The 13,713-nt window shown below is 35.2% G+C and overlaps 1 protein-coding gene and 1 long non-coding RNA gene across 33 annotated transcripts in view; one reads left to right on the top strand and one right to left on the bottom strand.

Moving 5' to 3' along the window:
* The window catches only part of LOC122327072, a 51,477-nt gene extending 41,666 nt beyond the window's left edge, over positions 1–9,811 (top strand). For all 28 annotated transcript variants that reach the window (XR_006247569.1, XR_006247591.1, XR_006247590.1 and 25 more), the window contains 3 exons: positions 7,246–7,353; positions 7,987–8,139; positions 9,675–9,811. This is a non-coding gene — a long non-coding RNA (uncharacterized LOC122327072). The remainder of the gene's footprint in view (positions 1–7,245; positions 7,354–7,986; positions 8,140–9,674) is intronic.
* On the bottom strand, positions 2,933–13,713 carry gtpbp1l (GTP binding protein 1, like). 5 transcript variants are annotated; one of them, XM_043222246.1, is made up of 12 exons: positions 13,531–13,605; positions 13,249–13,435; positions 12,031–12,142; positions 11,488–11,668; positions 11,066–11,414; positions 10,860–10,983; positions 10,469–10,583; positions 9,922–10,066; positions 9,530–9,848; positions 8,217–8,395; positions 7,938–8,063; positions 2,933–5,868 (listed from the first exon to the last, which is right to left on the bottom strand). In XM_043222246.1, the coding sequence occupies exons 2-12, from the start codon at positions 13,429–13,431 to the stop codon at positions 5,758–5,760; spliced, it is 1,944 nt and encodes a 647-aa protein (XP_043078181.1). In that variant the 5' UTR covers positions 13,432–13,435; positions 13,531–13,605; the 3' UTR covers positions 2,933–5,757. The 5 variants fall into 5 exon arrangements, with proteins under 5 accessions (XP_043078181.1, XP_043078180.1, XP_043078183.1 ...); XM_043222245.1 differs by having other exon boundaries at positions 13,249–13,668; XM_043222248.1 differs by lacking the exon at positions 13,531–13,605 and having other exon boundaries at positions 13,043–13,385.

Genomic DNA, 13,713 nt, shown 5'->3' with positions numbered 1-13,713 from the left:
AAGGCAGAAATAATTGAATACGTAAATTTTTTTTACGTTCTCATTTTCAAAATTAAAATAAGATTTTAATGCATTACAGCTAGTCAGTCTATAGCTGCCACTCATGAAAGCGCATTTTTCGATTTTTTGGTTCGTGTATGCATTTATGTGCATATATATGTTTTCTTCTCGCAACAAACCATCCCAATAGAAATCAGTGATGCTTTTTTTTTGTGCAACTTCACTGTATCTATAAACTTTACAGACTTATACTTTTAACGATACTGAAAAAGCACACGGAACTAGTTTTGTGTAACTTTTGAGTTGACAAAAGTGATTTTTTTTTTTTTTTTAATCAGGATAACCGAATGATTTTTTTTTTGTAGTTGTAGTCATGGAAGGATAACAGCATCTTGTTGAAGTATTTATAACCAGCCAAATAAACAGTAGTTGACGTAGGGGTGCCTGACAGCTATCAAAGTATGTTTTAAAATTGGTTACATACTAGGCTTGATTGAACAAAGCAAATACAAAGAAAACCCCCAAAATATGAAGCCTTTCATCTTGGAAAGCCAGACTAAACAAAGTCAAAAAATGACATTGTTTTGAATGAGGAAGCTTCAATCCCCTTTGCTTTGTCCAAACATGGTTTCTGTTAATTAGCCTGTGGTTATGTACTGCCAATAGACAAAATAATGCACAGAGGATTAACCAGTCATGCTTCAAATGAGGGGCAGAGCTCTAATTAATAAACGCTGAGCGGCCTTTGATCCTGAAATATAATCAATACTTCTGAGGACAGCGAATTTGCAAAATGTTCCAGTTTCTGCACATGACCTTGAAAACGAAAGGCCGATATTTTGTGCACAGAAAGGTGATGAAGTTGCACGACTCGAATTCGGCGAGGTTTATTAGAGCCAGATGCTAACGTTGACACTGCCTTCCCCTCATCCTCGTTACTCATGAAAAAAACTACCCAGAGTAGGGAAAAAAGGCAGATGATATGACATTTCTGTGAAGTTTGTATTTAAACAAGTCGGTAAGTCGGAATCAGGTTCAACAAAGAAATAGGTAAACTAATTGGGTCCCACTTTATACCGGGTGGCTTTAATTACCTGTATACAGATAAAAAAAAAAATACAATGTACTTATTGTATGATGTAAAAACATGCAGGCGCACAATAAGTGTATTGTAATTATTTTAAAATGCTTAAAAAGTCATACTTAAGGCCACTTAAAGGAATGGTTCACCCAAAAGCAAAAATTCTGTTATCATTTGCTCACCCTAGAGTAGTAGCTCCAAATTTCTTTGTTCTCCCGAATACAAAAGGAAGACATTTTGGAAAAAAAAAAAAAAAAGGTTGTAACCAGGCTGTTTTGGGTCACTATTGACATCATTGACATATTTTTTTTTTCCTTCCTAATATGGAAGTGAATGGTGACCAAAACAGCCTGGTTACAGACTTTTTTCAAAATATCTATGTTTGGCAGAACAAAAAAAAAATATTCCTTTAATATAAGGTGGGATTGCTAATTGTTAGAAGATGATTCTTCTGCGATAATGAACATATTGGGTAGCTTGTCGGCGAACTACGGCTCTGTGTATTAATGCTACATTCACATGCCATTGGAAATTTCGGCAGTTTCCTTTTTGGAAATTGTTAACATAAGGCCTTTTTAGGAAGCTAGTAATAACTTATTTATATATATACATAAATGCTGCTCCATTTGAAAGCAGGTGATGGAAATGTATTACTAATCTCAGAAATGGCTTTATTGACGAAAAACGCATGACGATCACATGCAAAATTAAAAATAATAAAACTGCATAATAGCCCTATTAGACTTTAAATAATTGTGTGTAATTGCGGTTACCAGAGACATTTCCACCACTTAGAGAACCGCATCAAAAAACTTGGTAACACTTTTATTTTACGGATACACCTTATTCTACATCCCTAATCCTAACTAAAACCTAAACTTAACAAGTTACATTACTAACTACTACTAAGCAGAAAAGTCGTAGTTAATAGTAATCGAGTGCTACCTATTCTAAAGGGTTACCAAAAACTCTTCGCCTCATGAATCAGGCTCTCAAACTACTTAAATATTTGTAAATACGTAGTTGCATATATTGCAATAAACTTAAAATACGATTACATTGTATACACAATCAACGTCTTTACACCAATAATTTTATATTTACGGTATTTGTTTCGTTTGTCGATTCGACTGTCTTTTGCGATACTTCACGCAATTGTAGACATTTCTCTTTAAATAGGTTATGTTTAAAAATTGTGCTTTTCGCTCAATTTTATCATTTAACTTTTGACGGTAGTCTTATAAAGATTTCCGTAAGACACAGATCAAAATTTAAATCAAGTCCGCATACTGGGGCATTAAAAACCAATTGAATGTGCCGAGCCGACGCATGCCGTGGACTGGAATTGTTTTTCTGAATAACACATTTATTGGGATCTCAAAGACAAGACTCGCATCCGTCCCCTCCAGGGGAGCAGGGACATAAAGGGCTGGAAATTAGGTGATAGGGGCTCCGCGGGACTCTGTTTGACCATGTGGCCTGATGTTTGGTTGGCGTTTTAATGCCGCCACTTCAATGAGTTTTAACGAAATTACCTAAACGCCTCGGTTTTGTTGGCTGAGAGTGTTTCATATCTTTTTACACAGCAGTGGGGCCGGGGACAGTAAGTAATTTTATTTTTTTATGGCGTATTTGTTCGACATGTTGGAATGAAGAGCAAATAACAAATTAGAAATGAGTGTCTGAGGGGGAATAAACCAAATGTTTACAAATAATTCAGTTCTATAGTTCCTAAGAGGAAGAGTTGTTTCACATTAGACGAGCCAGAGCCAGAGCAGTACATATTAAAGGCACATAAAGTAAAATGTTTACATTTGTTTTGTCAAATTACGTGAAAGCGACTGCGATAACTGCATTAAGAGGTACTTTTTATTTTATTTAAAAGGATTTACAACAGAAATTCACTTTTTTTTTTCCCATTTGCACATAATGTGCATACATGTTAATGCAAGAAACTAAATCGTGCACTAAAAATTTCCAAAAGAAGAAAACATAACCAATGCACTGAACGCACTCTAAAACTAAATGTGTTGTATTTTGCCTAAAAATCGAATTACTCACCAGCCCTAGGGGAGGGAAAAATATAAATAAGTAAAACAATAATACAAATAATATTATTATCCTTCAGGTTCCTGAAGATAAAAAAAAAAAAAAAAAAAAGTATTAAAAATGTATTTTGCATAACTCAAGGGCTCGCACGTGGTCTTCTTAAGAGGCTCTGATTGAACTTAGTGATCACTTGTGATGTACAAAAAATAAAAATAAAAAGGTTCAAATCTACTTGGCTGCCTCAGATAAAACTAAAATCAATGTCTAAAGATCTCCCTGGTAGTACAGACCTTGTGGTTCACCTTTATTGATTCAAAAGACAAGAACAGAAGATCAAATCCAAGAACCAGAACTGCCTTGAATGATGCCTTGTGTGGATGCAGAGCATTGGGATCATGAAAACTATGTAAATGAAAGCTACTGTGTGGGCACTGAGTCTTTCTTTTGTTTTAAAATTGCAATTATGAAACCAAATCTTGATAGACAACATTTGTTTTTCTTATGTTGAACTCTGTTGGTCTGGACTGGTGTTACAATATATAATGGACTTCAAATTATCCACTAAATGGATAATTGTTGTACTTTCTTCCATTTTAACAGGGAGCTTCAAGACCTACACCTTTTTACATATCGTATAAATATCCTATCGAATGTAATCCCAAGCAGGCATCACACAGATATACTCAGTGGTGAATAACTCCAATTTAGGTTCATATTTAATCGAATAGTTCTCCCCCCAAAAAAAAGAATCTTTCTAAACCACCATGACGTTACTTCTGTTGCGTAACAGTTGCTCTTTTCACAATTTCACTGGGAAATGAATCTTTCAAGCTTCAAAAGCTCCGTAAACGTGGTCCATATGACATTAACAGATACATCTCTAGTCTTTTGAAGTCATTTGGTGAGAAACAAACCAAAGTTTTATAGAAATGTTGACATCCATTCAAGATCTCCTTAAAAAGTTCATAAGACATGAACTTATAATATCAATACAAATCATTCTTAAATAACAAGACCTCCTGAAAAGTTGGAAAAAAAACTAATTTGTTTCCTAAATGAAGTTACTTGAGATAACTTCAAATATAACACTAGCAGTATTATACATGTATGTGGAAGTTGGAGTTTATATCTGACGTTCAAGAGTTTTTAAACCCAGAATTGTTTATCAAATTGTGAAAAAAAAAATCTGAATTGTTAGATTTATGGTTAAAAAAAATATATATTTCTAAACTAAAGTTTATATATTGCAATTTTTTCCTCAAATTTCTGAATTTATATCTTGTGAATCTGACAATTTAGGTTTTTTTTTTTTTCCCTCGCAACTCTAATATAAACTCAGAATAGCAAAAATGCAGACTTAAAACAAATTGTGATTTTTTTTATTATTATTTTTTTATGTTGGAACAAAAAAAACAAGAATTGTGATTATGCAAACTCAAAATTCAGAGAAAAAAAGAATTGTTTATTCTTTATGTATCGCGATTCAGAGTTTACAGTATATCTCACAAATCTTTTTTTTTCTTCTTCACAATTAATTTTTCCCCTATAAAATTCAGTTTATATCTCGCAATTCTGACAACTGTTTTCTTCCCCTCGCAATTCCAATCGCGAAATAAAAAGTCGCGATTACCTTTATTCGTTTCTTTTTTTTTAGCTACCAGATTTATAAACCACTTTTGTGCAACAAAACAATAATAAAAGTCTCTATTTACTGTAATTTCACAGAAAAGAGCAACTCCTCCACAAAAAAAAGGGTCCTATTAGTTTAGGGCATTAAGACGGTGAATAAATGACGACTGAATTATTTTTTTGGGGGGAGAATTAGTATTTCAGTGCGAATGCATTCAAGGCAATTCAATGAAAAGAGTCTAGAATAAATAAGAATAGACAGAAAATAAGGTAAAAACTAAATGCCACGTCAACTCGGTTAGCTTTCTGTTCCAAGCCAAAAAAAAATAAATAAATAAAAAGTGAAAAGGTGAGACCTTTTGTAAGTAATGCCAGGTCACGAAATGAAAAAGCAACGCGCGAGAGCAGAAAGCCACCTAATTTGTGACGCTCCAGCGGGGAGCGGTTTTATCTGCCGTGATTCGGTGCGTCTCGGCAGCTACGACGCTCATTAAAATCAGAAGAGGATGAGGGGGCATGAGAGATTGACAAGCAGAACAGATTTCTCCCTTTCATCTGCGTTAGCATTTGCCAAATTCAATTGAAGGAGGAAAATGACATGAAAAATAGCAAAATCGCTGAACACAAACAGGGATTCAGTCGAAGGCTGCTTAATTGGGTCCTCGGGGAAACATTCCGGCTACAAAATCCAGGATTTTGGGGTGTTTATTACAGGATGTTGAGACTCCAGAATATTAAGTAAAAGGGTTTGATAAGGGTGAGAGAGAGGGAAAAAAAAAAAATAACAGAGCGGGTGGACGAAAAACACAACAGCTGCTTGTCAGTCAGGGTTTTGGCACGATTGTGTCAGTGGAGATGAACGTTTCTAATTAGGCAGAAATAGTTCAGTCCGGTTTAGCGAGAGGAGGGAGAAAAAAAAAAAGGGCAGAGTGACAGAGAAGAAAGGCTTTACTGCCCTCTGGTGTTCACTTAAAACGTTAAAGGCGGCTGGGTGAAGCTCAGTTGCCGGCCGCTGCGGCCGCTGAAGTAGTTGTTCCCGAGCTGCTCAGAGCTGATTTGCCTTTGTGCCGTTGACCTCCGCGCCGTCGACCGCTTCCGCCGGACTTCAACTGAAAGAGATGATAAAAAAACGTTTTATTTTAATGTCTTTTTAAAAAAAGACAGCAGTCACGATGATAATTCGAACGACGTTAGTTAGTGTTTCTTAAAATCGTGTCATTTAATTGCGCATAAAGTAAAGATTAACTTTTGTCTTGTCATTTGAACCTAAATAAGTCTTTTGTCATTACTAATTGTAAGTGCATTCGAATTGCGATTAAAGAAATGAAAATGAAAACTCGCAAACAAATACAAATTGCACAAAAATACAATACAGAAAAGATGTTCCCTCAACAAAGTTGTGCTTTTGTAACAAACAGTAAATGAGGGCAGTTTGAAAGGTTATAAAAATAAATTACTTTTTTTTGTCATTTTCTATTACGCAAAATGAATAAAAGTTACGTACTTACATTTTAATAAATTTCTTGGTTTTTTTTTTATTATTGGCAATTAAATACTTGCATAAGCAAATTGTAATAATAAAACTGAAACAATGAACTGAACATATTTAATATTATAAAATGTTATTATTACTTTTGAAGAACAGTAAGTGTATATATATATATATATATATATATATATATATATATATATATATATATATATATATATATATATAAAATTTTATTATTTATTTATTTGCTTTTATTTTTTTGTGGATTTAATTCATGTTCATCATTTTTGGGGAGAGTTTGGTATATCTATATATGAAGAGTTTATTTGCATCACATTTATATATAATATTTATATTTAAATGTATGAATAATTTATCTGCAAAAACATAATTCAGTTTTTAACAATTCTTAAAAATGGTTATGTTTGTTTTTTTTACTGTGCATGCAAACTGGGTTTTGGGAATTGGGTTACTCTGATTAGGTAAAAAAAATGACAGACAATTAACACAATAATACATAATATCATAAAAAAAACTATTTCAAATTTAAAACAACTGACTGAGTAAATGTAAACAGATTCTGTTCGTCATTTAACATCTCAATAATGGTTAATAAGGACAGCTTTACTATTTGAACACTACTTAGAAAGAAACAAAACCCAGAATTTGGTCTGCAGTGACCATTAATGGAAAAATCAATTAACTGTTAAGTCTAAATGAAAGAGTCGTGTGCTTTTCAGAGGTGATTTGTCTCATTCAGATGCTGTTCAGGAAATAAATCAGCCTAATTCATTACATTAAGACTCTAATGTCTTTTATAATCATGAAAGTAATGCTCTTAATACCTCTGCGATTTACACTACAGCAAATTAAAATTTTAAGAAGCTTAAAGAGTTTGACCTTAATGTGCTTTAAACCGTTTTACCTTCACTTTACACAGCTTTCTTGTGCTTTTTTTTTTAACTTTATTCTCTTTGTTTCGATCGGTACAAAGTGTCTCTTCGCCCCCTGCTGTCTGCTGCGCTGAGCCACGGACAAATAGAGGAGAAAAGCCTGTTTTTGGTGGACTGGGGATGAAAAGGGTCGAGAAATTTCAAGGGCTGTAAGTGTCCGTGAACGTTCGGAAATGAATATTACATGAAGCCGAAGGAAAAAGTGAAGCAGAAAACAACTATATAATAGGAAATAAGTGAGAAAAAAAAGGATTAAATTCCAAGCATAATGCTAACATTACAGATTATATGATTATTAACTTATACATACATACATATATCCGAACAAATGTTTATATGTTTTTGAAGTAAATTCTTATGCTCAGGGTGCATTTATTTGATTTAAAATACAGGAAAAAAATAATATTATATAAAATAATAAAAGTTAAGTTTAAAAAAGAGCATTTCTTTAAAATAGAAATATTTTCTAATGATACAAGAAACCTGGGGTTAGACAATTATTATTCTTTCCAGTTTAAAAAAAAATATATATATATATATATATATATATATATATATATATATATATATATATATATATATATATATATATATAGACTTCATAAATTTCATATTTACTATAAATTTGAGTGTTTTTATTACTATTATTATAGTATAGACGTTTTTTTACAATATACGATCAGTCTGTACAATTACTTCATCCGTTACGTATGGCTTTATTGCTGGCTCTCACCAGTTGTCCCGTTTGAGGGCTTCCTCCCATCTGTGTGCTTTCCTCGCAGGCTGATGAAGAGCCTTCCACCTGTGATGAGGTTTTCTTGATGGACTGCATCTTGGCCTGAGGCTTGCTTTGAAGCAGCTGTCGCACAAACCAAGACAACAGACAAGGGTTCAAAAGGAAATGCATCACCAGTTTTTATGGCTCACGCTGAAAGGTAACGATCGACATCTCTAAAGTAAAACCGTTTCCAATGACCATTTCCAGTTGGAAACCATTTGTGTGACCTCTGACCTTAATGATGGTACCCACGGCCTTGGTCCTGCCCTCTCTGAAGACGAGCCTCTGGTCCGTGTGAAGGTACTCGGGGGTCTTGATGAAGCGGAAGTGTACGGTGGCTTTGTCCCCCGTCCGTAAGCAGTCTTTGTTCATGCCAATGATGGTGGCCGTCTGTCGGATGCTGCCACAGTGAACTATTGTACAGAGAAGCTCGCGATTAAGTGACAAACAGATACAACATCTGTTTAAATTAGTGCAGTCAAACAATTAATCGCATTTAAAATAGGTTTTCATTTACACAGTGCATGTGTGTGTGATATGATCTCATTTATATTGTATATAAATATACTTCATATGTAAACGTAAATGTTGTTTAATATATAAAAGCACGCGTGTCTGTGATATATACATAACAAATGCACACGGTACACATGCATATATTACGTAGCCAAAAACGTCACGACTAGGAACTATTCTCTCATTTCGGCGTAATAATCAAGGAAGTAATAAACTACAGAAAAGTTTTGGTCTCTGGTCTAATTGGATTCTATGATCTATGCTAAGCTATGCTAAAAGTGCTAGATCGGCTGAATGGATTTAAAAACAGTAAAACTCTATTAACTCTATTAAGTTGGAAAATGAAGTGGAGTGTTCCTTTAAGAATTATGCTACAATATTAGTTAGCGACAATTGTATTAAAATAAAAGCGAAACAAAATCTCTTCAAATTGTGTATCTCCTGCAATGTTGAATGCATCTTTTTCTCATTACAAACATTTAATTACATTTTTTTTTATTACCTATTTTTATTTATAATTATCATATCGGTTATAACATGCAGTAAAAAGTTTTAAACTTAAAATAAGTATCTGTCAAAATCTTGATATTTTCTTTACCAGACAAAATGTCTATATCATAAATGGTTTTTGTATTAAATTGTAAATAAATGCATTAATTAATATTTCAGATTTGGTCAAAAATGTTGTAGTAAAATGGTTTAGCATAAATTTGCTAATAAGCATATAGCTTATCTTATTTAGACTTGTTTCTAGTTCTGCGTAAGTATATATAATGTGAAATCTGAATTTATAAATAAAACGTTAAATAAACATTTTTTTTATTTTATTTATATATTCTATATTACACAAAAATATACTAACAAAATAGTTAAATTACGTTAAAATGTAAAGTTTAAATTTATTTCAAAAAAAAATTTACACCAATCTGTTTTTTACATTTTTAACAGACTATATTAAAAAAATGTTAAGTATTTAATATCATGATTGACAAAACCTCAAATATTAAAAAAAAAATGTCTTGCCTACTCACCCATAGCTTGGTATCTTGGTGCTATTGTCGTCGGATGGTGCAGTACGAGAATCTCTGCCTCAAACTCCCAGCATGCCTGTGGGTTGAGGCGAGGCGAGACCATCACCATCCCCTTCCTGATCGATGAACGCTTGATCTTCTTTAGAGCGAACGAGGCCGTCTGCCCGCCTCGCACTTCTTTAACCGGCATGCGCTTGCGGTGAATGGATTTGACGGTGATGGGGATGAAGACGCCCAAAGGATCCGGACCGAGGAGCAGCGTGTCATTCAGCCGTATTAATCCACGTAAAGTAGTCCCTGATACTACGGTACCTACGCCCTGAGGAACATACAAGAGGTTCAAACGATTGAAGAAGAGGCCAACGGGGGTACGAAGACGACCCGTGTCGTACCGGCACTGAATAGGTGTCGTCAATTTGAAACTCTGCTGGTTCGTCGTCCTTGAACGTCGTTCTGGGAGACAGCAAGTTCAGGAACATTTTCAACAAGTCCATGTTTTCACCCGTCACGTTCGAGATCTGGAAAATCGGACACATCCTACGCACAAAAATAACGCTTGGGTTTAATTCGCTCTCTTTAGTACAGAGGACATTAATACCTTGTTTGAGGTTTACGTTTACAGCGATTCTTCGGGCAAAAAAAAACCATCTTGATTTCCAACGTTTTTTTCTACATCCGTCAAACGACTGCGATCCAAAAAAAAGTTCAATTATAAAAACCTGTGTACTGTGCATATATATTTTGTATATTGGCTTTCTATGCCAAAAAATTACCATAAATGTAAGGTTCGAGTCCAAAATTTTCGTATTTGTTTTTTTTTGACACCGTGCGAAGTCCAATGTGTGAATATTTCAAACGAATGTTTCGGACTCAACGGCCTTAAGTTTCTGGGTTTTTTCCCCTTTTATTACTCTACTGGCAACAATTAAGTAAAATCACCTTTCTGAGCTAAAGTTTGAGGCAGTAACAATGACGTCATCCTTGTTTTGCACCAAAACTGGAATCTTTCTGCATCCTGGAGACTTTAATAACCTTTGTAATAACTTCAATGTCTCTGCAAAGCAAAACAACAATAAAAGTCTATTAAAAAAACTCACACTGTAGACTCGAACGGCTTGATTGACCTAGGAAATTATTTTAACTTTAATCTTATAACTTTTGAATTCTAAAAACCTAATAACATTTGCACGATATACCAGGAAGTAAAGAATGAGAATCGTAATAAAGAATATTGCACATTAAAATTACAAAAATTAATCTTAAAAAAAAAAGCGATTTATGCTATCATATTGGTTATAGTATAGAATGTGGAAAAAAAAAGTCACTTTACCTTGTAAAATGTTAGCAGGACACATGTCTATCTTCGTTACAACTACAAAAACAGGAACATTGAGGGCCAGAGCGAGACCGAGGTGCTCTTTCGTCATGCCAACGATTCCTGCATTACTCCCCACCTTCGAGACAAAGTAAAGCCAGAATTCGTAAAACTTGAGACCTCTTAGCACGTGCGCCTGTGGCACGCTTCATCCCGCTCACCATTAGCATGCAGAAATCCGGCAGGTGGCCGGTCATGCCAAATACGGTGGTCTTCAGGTACTTCTCGTGGCCCGCCAGGTCGATGAAAGTGATGACCTTCGACGACCTCTCGCAGATTTTGGTCCAGTCCAGGCTGCCCCCGTGGCTGTCTGGTTTGTTGACCACCTGGCCCTCCTGGTCGAAACCGAGGATGTCATTGCCAACGCTGCTCGTCCGGCCGCTCTCCATCTCATGCTTGTGGCGGAACAGCTTCTGGCGGGCGAACCCGCGACCGTTGTCGAGTTCGCCGTGGGTTAGGACACCCAAAAGAGTGCTTTTACCAGCGTCTACATTGCCTACGACCGCCACTCTGAAAAAAAGAGAAATGATTCTGAGCGAAATGTATCATTTTTACATCACTTCTTTGTGAAAAATCTTCTAACCTGACTTCCAGGAAGTCTGCCTCTCCCACTCGTCGTCGGATGAGATAATCTCGGACACGTCCCGCTGTCTCCGTCCTCTCTCTCAGCAGAATCAGGTCGGCATCAACCTGTTCACAGAGCGACTGCACCGTAGCGACAGATGCTTCCATATCCTGCTCATCCAGACCATAATCACCACCGTCTGAGAGACAGACACGTCAAGGATTTATCAACGCTTCTTAATAGGACATTTACGCTTGGGAAAGTCAAAATCTATTTCTGAAATGATCGCAAAAAAGGTCAGAAAACAAGAATGAATATGGCTGTTGGGCAAAATATGATCAAAACAAACCTTTGACCCTAGAGGCAATAAGGTTACTATTGCATATTAAATATTAAAAAGTTTAGTATGACTTGATCTATATATCTATATATATATATATATATTTTTTTTTTTTTTCAGAAAGAATTCACTCATGCTCACCAGGGTTGCATTTATTTAATATAGTACAAACTGCGATATTGAAATATTATTTACATTTGAAATACTTTTTCGTGTCTCACCTGTTCCCATTCCGACCACGTAGATGGTTTCCCCGCATCCTTCCTCTATTCGTTCTCTCAGGTGCTTCTGTAAACACTCGTACTGCTCTCCCGTAGGGCTGACCAGTGCAAACTGGCAACAGGAAATACAGAAGAAGAACGAGACACTTGTTGAGCGTGTATTTGAGCATATTAAAATGTCAAAATTTCGGTATGCATTCCAGACATGTAATATCTCTTTACATTGACCCCCCCCCCAAAAATATGGACACTTAAGCAACCCATAGAAGTGTATGAATGTCATTAAACCGGAATGATAAAATATTATATTATTTTAGTTTAGTTTTAGTGATAGCACAAGCATGCTTCTCAAACTTTTGATGTTAAATGACTAAATCAAAAATATATTTAAATCAAATTAATTTCTGAGCTTCAGTCAGACTAACTTTATTTCATGTTTAAGCTTCATTTCAGATACCAATACATTTGTATGCATTCCATATATTCTGTATCTATATGAAATTATTCAGTTGGAATGAATGAAATTTTATATATATATATATATATATATATATATATATATATATATATATATATATATATATACACACAAGTAGTTTGGTTAGTTTTTAATTATTACAATTATTTAAAAATTAAATTAATTTTACTGCTTTAAACCATAAGCTATAACTTAAATTTTCTGAACAATTTTTTTAAAGTAAGCTTATTTTCAAACTTCAATAATTCAGTTTTAGAATTTTAAAAATGATTTTTTTATTAATACAAACATAAAACAGCTATTAAATCTTTAAAAAAAAAATACTTTAAAATAAATGTAATAATTTGAAGCAAAAAAAAAAACATTGTGTTTGACACTGTATAATTCTAAATCAAATCTAATCTAATGAATGCTTTTACACGTGAGCTGGCTCACTTCAAATCAGTATTTGTAGCAAAAAAAGCTTTATGGTGTTGCAACTTCACTGCGGTTTTGCATGCATTAAAAGCGAAGCGACCTTAAATTGACTTGCACGGTTTCGGTCGGTTCACACACACAAGTTTGGGGTCGGTTCGGCTGCGCAGCCAGCTGGCGTTCACATGCGCGGCCAACGTGTCACTCCCGCGGCGCGTTTGCTTTCAGTTCAAAACTTGCTAAATGCGTTTCAACGCCACGCGTTCATCTAATAAACTCATGCGCACGGAAAAGCGTTCAAACGAACGGTCGGGCCCGAGAGCCACCTTGCCGGTGAGGTCTAAATGATCCTCGGCTTCCCCGTTCTGGTTGTCGCCGGCGTCGCTGAGCTCAGCGCCGGGCGAATCCTCCGCACAGGCCGGGTCAGGTGCGAACATGCATGCCGGCACAACCGACTCCACCGCCGGGCTTAAGCTTCTCTCCGTCGCCGCCATGTGCTCCTCCAGCATGCGCCTTGAAAAGAAATCGATCCAGTGAAGTTTTTTTTGTTTGTTTGTTTCTAAAACTAGAATAAGTTTCTTTTGAACATTCGACTTGGTCACGCTGACCTGTCTGGCGTAGTTTACGTGCACTTTTTTTGCGCGAGGAATAAGCGGCCTCCGTGAGACACGCCCACTCGTGAATAATTCATGAGCTGTTTACAGCCACGTCTTGTTAAAAGCTTTAACGTTTATTTTATTACTGTATTCTTAAAACGTTTAAAGAAGATTGATTTTACGCATTTTTTCCAC

This window comes from Puntigrus tetrazona, chromosome 22 (assembly GCF_018831695.1).
Source record: "Puntigrus tetrazona isolate hp1 chromosome 22, ASM1883169v1, whole genome shotgun sequence".
Classification (NCBI taxonomy): domain Eukaryota; kingdom Metazoa; phylum Chordata; class Actinopteri; order Cypriniformes; family Cyprinidae; genus Puntigrus; species Puntigrus tetrazona.
Note: the sequence above shows the minus strand (reverse complement) of the source record. Positions and strands in the feature narration are given on the sequence as shown.